The sequence below is a fragment of the Topomyia yanbarensis genome, chromosome 1 (assembly GCF_030247195.1).
Source record: "Topomyia yanbarensis strain Yona2022 chromosome 1, ASM3024719v1, whole genome shotgun sequence".
Taxonomy (NCBI): domain Eukaryota; kingdom Metazoa; phylum Arthropoda; class Insecta; order Diptera; family Culicidae; genus Topomyia; species Topomyia yanbarensis.
In genome coordinates, this window is record NC_080670.1 from 9,159,285 (window position 1) to 9,171,780 (window position 12,496).

A 12,496-nucleotide genomic window follows, 5' to 3' on the forward strand; every position below is an offset into this window, starting at 1 on the left:
TTTATGTTTTATGTTTTATGTTTTATGTTTTATGTTTTATGTTTTATGTTTTATGTTTTATGTTTTATGTTTTATGTTTTATGTTTTATGTTTTATGTTTTATGTTTTATGTTTTATGTTTTATGTTTTATGTTTTATGTTTTATGTTTTATGTTTTATGTTTTATGTTTTATGTTTTATGTTTTATGTTTTATGTTTTATGTTTTATGTTTTATGTTTTATGTTTTATGTTTTATGTTTTATGTTTTATGTTTTATGTTTTATGTTTTATGTTTTATGTTTTATGTTTTATGTTTTATGTTTTATGTTTTATGTTTTATGTTTTATGTTTTATGTTTTATGTTTTATGTTTTATGTTTTATGTTTTATGTTTTATGTTTTATGTTTTATGTTTTATGTTTTATGTTTTATGTTTTATGTTTTATGTTTTATGTTTTATGTTTTATGTTTTATGTTTTATGTTTTATGTTTTATGTTTTATGTTTTATGTTTTATGTTTTATGTTTTATGTTTTATGTTTTATGTTTTATGTTTTATGTTTTATGTTTTATGTTTTATGTTTTATGTTTTATGTTTTATGTTTTATGTTTTATGTTTTATGTTTTATGTTTTATGTTTTATGTTTTATGTTTTATGTTTTATGTTTTATGTTTTATGTTTTATGTTTTATGTTTTATGTTTTATGTTTTATGTTTTATGTTTTATGTTTTATGTTTTATGTTTTATGTTTTATGTTTTATGTTTTATGTTTTATGTTTTATGTTTTATGTTTTATGTTTTATGTTTTATGTTTTATGTTTTATGTTTTATGTTTTATGTTTTATGTTTTATGTTTTATGTTTTATGTTTTATGTTTTATGTTTTATGTTTTATGTTTTATGTTTTATGTTTTATGTTTTATGTTTTATGTTTTATGTTTTATGTTTTATGTTTTATGTTTTATGTTTTATGTTTTATGTTTTATGTTTTATGTTTTATGTTTTATGTTTTATGTTTTATGTTTTATGTTTTATGTTTTATGTTTTATGTTTTATGTTTTATGTTTTATGTTTTATGTTTTATGTTTTATGTTTTATGTTTTATGTTTTATGTTTTATGTTTTATGTTTTATGTTTTATGTTTTATGTTTTATGTTTTATGTTTTATGTTTTATGTTTTATGTTTTATGTTTTATGTTTTATGTTTTATGTTTTATGTTTTATGTTTTATGTTTTATGTTTTATGTTTTATGTTTTATGTTTTATGTTTTATGTTTTATGTTTTATGTTTTATGTTTTATGTTTTATGTTTTATGTTTTATGTTTTATGTTTTATGTTTTATGTTTTATGTTTTATGTTTTATGTTTTATGTTTTATGTTTTATGTTTTATGTTTTATGTTTTATGTTTTATGTTTTATGTTTTATGTTTTATGTTTTATGTTTTATGTTTTATGTTTTATGTTTTATGTTTTATGTTTTATGTTTTATGTTTTATGTTTTATGTTTTATGTTTTATGTTTTATGTTTTATGTTTTATGTTTTATGTTTTATGTTTTATGTTTTATGTTTTATGTTTTATGTTTTATGTTTTATGTTTTATGTTTTATGTTTTATGTTTTATGTTTTATGTTTTATGTTTTATGTTTTATGTTTTATGTTTTATGTTTTATGTTTTATGTTTTATGTTTTATGTTTTATGTTTTATGTTTTATGTTTTATGTTTTATGTTTTATGTTTTATGTTTTATGTTTTATGTTTTATGTTTTATGTTTTATGTTTTATGTTTTATGTTTTATGTTTTATGTTTTATGTTTTATGTTTTATGTTTTATGTTTTATGTTTTATTTTTTTTTATTTCGATTATAGAGGTTTTAACCTTAAGGTCATTCGCCTCTTCGGGTTAGAAAATCTCTTATGAAAAATTTCTAACCCTATGTGCGGGGTCGGGACTCGAACCCAGGTGCGCTGCGTGCAAGGCAATTGATTTACCAACTACGCTACACCCTCCCCTTTTATGTTTTATGTTTTATGTTTTATGTTTTATGTTTTATGTTTTATGTTTTATGTTTTATGTTTTATGTTTTATGTTTTATGTTTTATGTTTTATGTTTTATGTTTTATGTTTTATGTTTTATGTTTTATGTTTTATGTTTTATGTTTTATGTTTTATGTTTTATGTTTTATGTTTTATGTTTTATGTTTTATGTTTTATGTTTTATGTTTTATGTTTTATGTTTTATGTTTTATGTATCGGGACTGCCTTATAATTCGTACAGACAACAGAATAGGACCTCATTTAAATAATTGGCAACTAGAAAAATGTCATAAGAATAACGTTAAAACATTTTTAAACTCCTAGTGTACAGTGAAGACCCTATTTTATCATTTTTTTTACCCGATTTCGTCAGTCTCATACTAAAATTGATAGTTGGTTGTTTGATGGGCTACAGCAGACGAACCAAGTTGAATTCGAGTAAATCCTTTCTTGAGGCTATTTTTCTTACCTTTGAGATCCGAACTATGAAAAAATATAAATTTAGATTAAATTTTGCACTGTCAGGGAGGTTTTAAATAATCAGAAAAGGTTATGAGGCTGTATCTAGGGACTAAAGAAGAATATTATAAGAGTTTCGGTTTATTAAACAGAAAGAAAAATATGTAGCGATTTTGTCAATGTCCCCGTTTTATCAGCCTAAAATTCACCAAGGGGCTGATAAAAATGGGTTTTCACTGTGTTTAGCCCAGAGGTGTTTTGGTTTCCTCTTAACCCAAACGTCAAAACGCAGTACCAACGCAGCGGACTAAAACTAAAGCTTACATATTTAACAATTGCTCTATCGTTATCCTCGAAATGTTTGACTATATTAATCTCAGGAACACTGCATATAATAAAACAAATCAATTAATGGCAACACTGACGCCTGTCGTTGCTTCTACGGGGTCCTTCAGAGCGAAGCGCACGAAAACAGGGTGGATGGGTTAATGGGGCACGTATTCCAACGGAAGAGCCGAATCCATCCATCGGATGGAGAGATAGGCAGGAAGCGAGCGGAAGTTCAAGAAAAACTCATTTATGGCTCACTGGAGAGACTCTTGCTCGGGGATGCTTGGATTCGGATTCCTACAACAGCAAGTGGGTATAAGAGCCTGGCATGGAGAATGTGTGTGGGAAAATCATTTTAATGATTTTTGTTTCTTCTACTTGTGGAAAAAATCTTTGGATTTTTTTCGGGACAATGTCACTTTGAACAGTGTCAAGCTCTCACCTTACTACTCCTGCTAAAAAAGCACCCTGTATTTGTGCTGTCACACATTTGAGCAATGATTGACGGTGAACTTTTACAAACTGACGAATAATTACTACTGTGCTCATTTGATATGTTTCGAACTATCACGAAATTGGCAATTTAATTGGTTTCACTGATTTTTCTGCTGCCACTGGAAAGCACATCACGTTCCACTTCAACATGCACCGCACACGTACTAGAGAAAAATTACAATTGATTTCTTTCCATTTTGCATTTCACAAACCAAATCAGTAGGCTAACTACTAAACGCAAAATTTTCGCCAGCACCTTAACCTTCAAATTTGGCACTACCGAAAATGAAGAAAAAAAATGTATCCTGAGATTGGCTACTTGGATCCCGTTCGTTCTGCTGCCACTAGCACTGGCCGTTTTATTAACCGACCCGAGGTACACTCCCGCAGAAGGGACGATGACGAGGACACAAATATGGCGCTTCTTTCGACCGCACAACCGAACCCGAAAAGACCGAAAACGATCCGAGAGAGTCGAGCAAAGGTTCTGTTCTAGCAGGCTGTCCTGCGAGGCGAACCGAGGAAAGCTAATTTCGCACTCTGCTCCCCGCACGGATCTCACCATCACCAACCACCGTCAATCCACTTCGAGATCGATTAGTGTGAGCGACCTAGTGCTGCTTGCATTTCTCACGGCTCACTTCATTCGGTTTAACAGACCATTTCGTGGTTTGCAAGAACAAGTGAAAGACACAATCCTGGTTACTTGGATTTTTCGACACGATGCGATGGCAGACGACGAAGTGTGCGTAAAGAATGAAGAGTCCAATTCTAGTACTACACACTAAACACCCACCCCATTTTCCGAGAAGCTCCGACTGGTCGACACTAGTGAGGAGGTAATTTTCCCACGTGCGCAGGTGTGTTTGTGTGCAGCGGTATCCTGGTGGCGCATCTGTGTTGGTGAGAAGAACCCGTTCAGCAAACGCGCCATAGCGCAGACTCCTGCAGGACACTGAAAGTTTGATGCTGCCAGTTCAGTACATCACTAGGACGTTTTCGTTCATGAATTCTTTCTGCTACTACTTACTAGTACTATAGTTTGCCGCTAATACTACTACTACTACTACTACTACTACAACCACAAGTAAACGATTGAGTAGTTTTCCCCTTCTTCAAAATGGTACCGCTGCTCAGCGAATGAGAAATGTTGGCAGGTTATGCATTTTGTAGTGAGGTCCCTTTGGATGTTAATTCAAAGCTACATCAAAGTTGGCGTGCAGACGAAAATCATTGATTGCTGTTTTAATTGCTAAAAACTAGGGGAATTGGGTTGTGAGTAATGCGTGATTGGCACAATTTTCGAGCAATTCAAGAGTACTTATTCAAAAGGTCCTAAGTGACATTGAGCTCGAACTGAGAAAAACGAGGCTAAAGTTTCATGGACCTAAAACAAATCCCTATTAGAGAACAAATATGCGTTTTGATGGAACAATTATGCCAATATAGTCTAAGGACTATGCTCTTTAGGTAAATAATGCTAAAAACATGAAATGTTTAGTGCTAATGTAGTTTTTAAGCGCTTTAGAATGATGCGTCCTTTTGAAAATTATAGGACCTTTCACATAGGTCTTCTTTTCGGGCCCAAGAATCATACGACGCTGCACATACGGCTTTTTTCAGCAAAGGTAGCTCTTACGACGAATATTGAATTTCTTCAAAGTTTTCGACAAAATGAGCACCGGAATACGAATGTTCTTCATTACTATGGTAAATAGTTGCACTGGATTTAACAGAAGTCTTGCAGAAAAAAAAATGCGGGAAACTTTAGTTTATATTAACAAATCATTGGCTGGAAGTGGTTAAAACCAACGAATGGCATGTTACTTTAGAATAACTAAGCTTACCAATTATCATTTAATTTATTTTACTTATTAAATTCAACTTCGAAAATAAGTCGCATGAACAGAAGAAAATAATTTCTTTTATTTTGATGCTTAGGACGTTTTTACTAGGTACCTATGTGCAGTGGGGAAAACATGGAATGAAATGAATCTTGCGTCGTTTTTGCATGGCGCCTATGAACAGTTGCAGAGGTTTTGAAATATTTCGCGCATAGGTCCTTTTATTTTAAAAGGTCTCAAGTGCAAAATTTCAAAATATGATCATGAAAACTTTGCGACTTTTTATATAATGCTTGTTATTTTGATAAATACTGTGTATAATGAATCCTGGTTTTCGGTATTCGTTAGCTATGTTGTAATCACATGCTGTGCTGCAAATAACTCAGTTTGTTTACATTTGTCACTAAGGTCCATTTGAATCAGCACTCTTGAATTATTTGTGTGCCCTCCGGTATACTGGGTTTGGTTTTACCCGTTTTAAATTGCTGTAGCTTTCCATAAAACTTTTGTGATCAGCTGATATTTTTGTTAGTCTCTTGTAACGTTTCTTGGTAGAATTGTCAACTGACGTGGGTTCAGTGGTAAGCCAACGAACCACACCCTGCGAAAACAGTAGAACATACCAAATGAGCGGTCAAATCGCGCAACGCCACGTTACATTTTGACACTGGTCAAGGCGTTAGCTTCACAGAGCCGTGGGATTTCATATATCTACAACATGTATAAAATAAAAATACAATTAATGGTGAGAGCCATTCCCATATACGCGACTTGTCATTGCGCTGGAGCCGTCCATGACTACTAATACTAATAACCTAATTATTGCAAATAAAATCTTTATAACCTTGAAGTTACGACCGTCTATAAACGTTGTTGTTATTACAAAATTGGCATGAAGTGGGTAATAAATAATAACATTACTTTTCGACAAATAGCCCTTAAAAGCAAAACCGATCTACGTGATTAGCGGCTAATAGTTGAGCCAATTAACATTACAAATATCATAGGTACTAATCCCACGAACGAAACAAACGACCATAAATCGTAACTCGTTCTCAGGACCGAAGAAACAAAACCACAATCCTCCCGCGGTTTTAAACAAACGACAAATGAAACACACAAATAATCATCAAAGCATGCTGTGGCTGATGTTGCCTGGTTTACCGCAGTCGCAGCAACCGCGACAAGACAGAACAAACAAACAACAAGTGCTTATTTAAAGCGATAAAACAACCGCTCCCGGACAACATTACGAACAAGACAGTTTACAGGGAACCGCAAATTTGCTATCTGTCAGGTTCGTTGTCTTGCTTACCCTTCTTTATGGCTTGACCTTCTGGTAGGTGGTTCTGAGGCTACGTCTCAACTCATCTTAGATTAAATGTGGGTGGAAAAATGTTGAACGCTCGAGGGACTAAATTCTTTGGCATTGCTATTTTTGGTTGCAACTGGTTAATTTTTGCAACAGAAGGAACCTCATCATCTCTCGTAGTCTCTCGCCCGGTCTACTATCCTTCGGTGACGACACAAGCGAATCGAAATAAGCCGTGTTGGACCAAGATGTGGAAATGGATCGGTGGGGACATTTGTTTTCTTACTTTCGGAATATTAATCATTACGACAGTAACGTAACATAAACAAAACCAAACAAACGATACGAAGAACGATATACGTGGAGAAAATAAGTATGGGGAATAGGTTTACTATTACTATTACTAAGTATTCACATCGCCAACCAATGCGAATGAAGTCGTTTTCTTCTTCACATCTTCCTGTTGGTTCGTAAAAAATAACAATCGCAGTAACACAGAGATAAATGTGTACACCTTTCCGAGGAAACCGCGAGGTGGGGCAACATTCTGACAAGGGTAAGCGCGATAAGGTGGAGGTGGGTTTGATGTGGTTTTATTATCTGGGATGATCTGCTGGAAAGTCTGTTAAAGTATTTCTCGGCTTAGTCAACGATTATTTTTCCAGCACAATGAATATGCTTTTACATCAAATACACGTATAATTTTCTGCCGAATTTCAGCATTTTTTGCAACTTTTGACGAAATTTGAACAGCTGAGTACTCGGCTAATTCATTTTTCGCTGAGATCTCCGAGAAAGATTGTTTACTTAGACACGGGAAATATTTCGCTGAAAATCAGCAAACAAATGACACATTTCCGAGATATCAATATGAGCATGATGTCCGTATAATTCGTGATTGACCAGTACAAGCGAAATTGCCCAGAGAATCAACGAATGGAGCCGGGGAGTAGCTATCCATCGTAAATGTGCACGTTTCGAGAGTTCTATACTTTGAAATGCCAATAACGGTACCGGCCACATCCTTACAGACATCGGGGAAGGAAAGGAAAGTTAGTGTAATAAACGTTGTTATGGAGACCGTGTATACCTCTGCATCTCGACGTTTGCCACGGGAAGGAGTCTTTATTAATAGGATGAGGTAGAGTTAAACAAATATGGATTCATCTTTAAAGGTGATACGATCTATGCAACCACATAAGTGTTATCACGTGTTGATTGCTTTGGGCAGCCAACTATCGAGAATTTATGGTGGATTTATCGGTTGTTGAATTAATTTTGTAATGTTCGGTTTGTAAAAAAGAGACTTCAGGGCCGGACAGCCGACAGTCGGGAGTGTTGCTTATGTTTAATTGAATGAATCGGCAGGTGTTCGATTTTATTATTCCGTGCTTTTTCATTCCAGCGAAACACATTTCGAAAACAATTCAATACAATAAAAAGCGATTACTTTTAAATATTTGTTGAAATACCTTTGTGATTGAAGATTTCGTAATACAAGAATTATTTATCGTGTATAAACTTTGGTATTATTATAATAATATAATAAGCACTACCGAAATACCTGAAACTACTAACTTTGTATGTCAAATATACAACCAAAAACATATGCGCGGTTTTTTACGCTAATTACTAGCACAAGATTGTAGACAAAATGAGCGAAGAGAAACTAACTTGTCACTTTTTGCGTTAAAAATCAAGCTATAACATTTTTTACTCATGAAGAATTACGCTAAACATGATACTACAATTCATGTACTGCTCCATAGCATATGAAAGCACTAAATGCTATAAGAATAAATAATATAATTGATTGATGATTAGTGGACTAAAAGTAAACCAATGAATATGACAACAAAACATTTGTTCTGTGTGCTGATATGACCAATTAGTAAGTGGTTTAAGATTCTTCTAGCGAACTGTCAATTCTCTACTCTTATATAATTAAAAAGTCATCATTCACTCAGACAAGACCATGCGTATTCTCCACGCGCATTAAATGCCCAGTTAGTCAAAAACACTAAACAATCAAATAAATTAGTTTCATCCGTCTAAAGAAATGTCAGCTCAGTTGGCAACAACCGGCGGAAGCATGTTTCATTCCAATGCCATCAAATCAAAGAACATTCAAAATTACGTACAACAAAATATGTGCAATTCTGAATACAATAAAATTAAGACTGCTTAATTATTTGCATTAAAATAAGAACGGATAAAATTAGTTGCATAACCAAGGAGATTCAGTTTCAAACATAGCACTATTGAATAATGACTTTATACAAATAGGTCATAAGGGATACGGACGAGAATAGCTGACTACCGTCATACATATTTCCGAGATATCAGCATAAACATTTACTAATTAACTTATCCTGAGAAAGTTGGATTGATTTGCAGCCTTCGATAAAGTTGTAGGCAGTAAAATTATCTTTCTTATGTTTACTTGCAGTGATAAACTGATGCATACAGTGCCATGTAGCGGTTAAAATGCAACTTAGTGTACTTTCTCCATGTAAATTGTCGAAAAATATCATACAAACTTTGAACACATTGGTCCGGTAGCTAGACTTGTCCAATTTGACTCAAATTCGGAGCATAAACTCCTGGTGGGTCTAGGAATTGACTCTGGGGTGCCTCGATGAAAATAATTTTTTTCTTGTGACTCTAATGTGTAATTAAACTATTCAAATTCGTAAATATAGATAACGTGGAAAAAGGTCGTGATTTTTCATAATAGCAACAATTAACTCAGCCGGAAATGTAGATAATGACGCAACTGCCAACTGGTTAACAGGTATAGATCGTAAACTTCTACTGTAGTTACTGAAACAGATTTTCACAAAAAAAATTTCGTTCTCCCTCTATCTTGCATAAGCAGATGGTTTCGCTAGTTTTCATTTTGTAGGCAAAAAATCACTCAATACACCGAACAAAATGAAAGGAATCCATATAACCTGTTTTGAATGAAAAATCACACCATTTACATTCTTTATTTCATGAGTTGTTCTTTAGGGCAGATTTTCTTCCGTGATTTAGAAATACAATCGGTGTCTATCGATAATCAGTGTTCATACTTCTAGAAAAAGGTATGCCATCACTATTTAGTGTATATTTTTATCCTGGTTTTGTTACTGTAGGGTATTGTCCCCGGTTGTACCCCGGATTTTGTTTTCTGCCCCGAAAATTCGTTTCGATTACTTGAGTGCCAGATTCCTTATACACTTTACTGAAATTCCAAATAAATTATTCGCGTTCTCGTCGTAAGGAATTGTTCTTCCTCACCCGCGAAATCGGTCGGGCTGGATGATCCAAAAACGTTCGGTTTCTTGCTCACTAAAAACACGAACGGCTCCGGTTGATGGGAACGTGAAAATGCCGAAACATGTCTTTCACTAACTGTACAGTACAGAGCTACAAAACATTCGCGTCTGCACTGAGTCGACTCAAAAAATTACGGTTTTTTCGTTTAACAATTCCAGTGTTGCCGTTAACCCGCGACTCAAGATGAAGAAGGATGGAACATTTGTCACTTTTGAATGTATTAGTTTTATAAAGTTATCCAGCTGCATTGGTATTGTGCCGTTTTGACGTTTAAATTGGGAGGAAAACAAATCGTTTACTCGGCGAATTGGGAGGAAAACAAACCACTTCTGGGCTCAAGGGGAGGGCGGTAGTATAAAAATGCAAGACCTCAGTGTGTGTATTTTAAACGTCAGATATCTTAATACTTGTAAATATAAACAAAGTGCCCGAACCACTGGAAATAGACATAAACATCCGGACGAGTATCCTTCTTGGTTGGCGCATGATAAAAAGACAGAAAAAGCCAAGCTTCATCTCGGATCTTCCGAATCGAACACTTAGGAACAATTTTTAGGGACCATTCATAAATTACGTAACGCTTTTAGGGGGGGGGGAGGGGGTTCGACAAGTTGTTACATATTGTGACATAGGAGGGAGGGGGAATAAGCTAGATCGTTACGTAACATGTTTTCACCGAAGAAAAAAAAAATTTTCAGGGAATTTGTTACGTAATAGGGGAGGGGGGGATAAAGAAATTTGTGACAATTTGTTACATGGGGGGAGGGGGGAGTCAATTTTGGGAAATTTTTGCGTTACGTAATTTATGAATGGTCCCTTATCTCAAAACTACCGACAAAAAATAATTATGACCGAACCGAAAAAAAGTATGACAACAGAATCGCCCACTACGTCGTTTATGTTTTTGCTCATTCATATCCTGTTTCGTCAAAAAAAAATGGCAGCCGCACTCATACATAGGAAAAAATGTGGCCACCTGTACCGTCTTACCCGCAACTGTCCAACTCATCCAATGTAGTATATACAGGTAAGGCTAAGATGGCACTTGATGGTATTCGTAGGATGAATTTTACATGAGGTGATATCAGAATAAATCGACTTCTCTAAAAATTATTTATTTATTGAAATTTAAACATTCACAGTTCTTCGAGGTTATGAACAGACGGAAGCTGATCTACTCCAGTAATTACACTACGGACAAAAGAATGCTCACCATCTTGCAATTCAACAAGAACGGAAGCTGAACTGTTGCCGGTATAGTACACCAAGCTATTATTTCGTAGGTCTGCTTGAATCACTAGAGAATATACTATGAGTAGAACAACGAAAATGAAATTATTTAAAAAGCCTCCAAAATTGATAATTTATATTGCTCTAGATTATAAAGCTGTAATATAAATCGTTAAATGTTACTATGTAAAAATACATGGAAACATCACGTCTTAACCCAAGTGTTCGATAACATTTTTTAATTCAAGACTATTGTCCCTGGATACATTTTTGAAAGTTAGGAATTCTGCAATTATTATGCATAAATGTATCATCTATCAGACATTAACATACTAATCAACTTTTTTTAATTCGTTTATTTGACACGGCTCATAGCGGTAGCTTAACGGAGCCGTGGATCTTTTATATGTTTACAATACATGTAAAAAACACAAACAAAAATTATTGTAGTAATATTGGATCTCATGCACGCAACTTTTATTGCGAGCGGAGACCTTCTTTCGCGAGGTCTGTTGGCAAACAGCGTCAGGGGAATCATTTAATTCTTTCTTGTTTTTCACGTCCCGGTCGAAGCCGGCTTGGTGTTCGGGATCAGATGTTCTCCCCTGCTTCTTGCACTTATTGTTGATCGTGTAAATCCGTCGTCATTGTTACTACATTCGTTGTCGGTGTTGTTTATAGTTGCTTTTGGGGTGCTGGATGATTCTATTGCGATTGTCATTATGGTCTGAACAGCTGCCACAAATTTGGCTAGTGTTTGTGGTTCAGGCATTGGTATTGAAAACTCTGTTTTAGGTTGGTTAACCGTAGATGAGTTGGCAATCGGTTGATATGCATTTTTCTCTGCATCTTCCACGCAAGGTTGTCCATGATGAGCTGTCTGATTACAATACTTGCACGTAGGAGTTTGCTCCTCATGGGTGCATAGCGTAGTTTGCATAATTGTAGCTCCGTGAGTTTTGAGTTTTATTGTCAAGTAGGAGGGTATAGGCCTTTCAACCCGCATACTCACTACAAAAACGCTGTTAGGAGTACCCGAGAAGAAATTTCGCCAAGTATCAGGTGTAATGGATTCTACTTCTCCGTATTGCGACATGCATTTCGCAATTGGTTCAGGAGGGCTCGGCTTGTGCAAACGTGTTGAATGATATTAACACTGCATTGCGAAGATTATGATACTGAAGGTACAAGACTTCCGCAAGCCTAAGTTGCATTTTTACCTTCAGAAGGTATCCCACTTCACTAAAACTCGGTCGTTTTAAACAAATTTTAAGTTAACGACCCAACGCTGCGGGTTGGAGTAGAGCTTTTTCGTCAACTTTACTCATGATGACAAGAATAATCCGATGTTTCCTTTGTTCTTGAGACAATGCGCACTAGATCGAGAGGCCTGTTGTTCACTTGACTCGATTGTACGTCTGACTGCGGCAGAAGTAGAAAGTAGATTCGATACTAATCAACTTGTTATCAACATAACTTTTCCGGAATAG

The 12,496-nt window shown here is 34.6% G+C and overlaps 1 protein-coding gene across 13 annotated transcripts in view; it reads right to left on the reverse strand.

Moving 5' to 3' along the window:
- LOC131676810 (rho GTPase-activating protein 100F) overlaps positions 1-12,496 on the reverse strand; it is a 126,295-nt gene that overhangs the window by 78,375 nt on the left and 35,424 nt on the right. Inside the window, exons 1-2 of one of the 13 annotated variants that reach the window (XM_058956149.1) lie at positions 3,619-3,822; positions 3,247-3,463 (exon numbers count right to left, since the gene is read on the reverse strand). The exons of 11 other annotated variants lie outside the window; for them this stretch is intronic. In XM_058956149.1, coding sequence (XP_058812132.1) covers positions 3,247-3,294 — 48 coding nt within the window. In that variant the 5' untranslated portion in view covers positions 3,295-3,463; positions 3,619-3,822. Of the gene's footprint in view, positions 1-3,246; positions 3,823-12,496 lie in introns of those variants that run through there. One more of the 13 variants, XM_058956148.1, reaches the window with a different exon arrangement.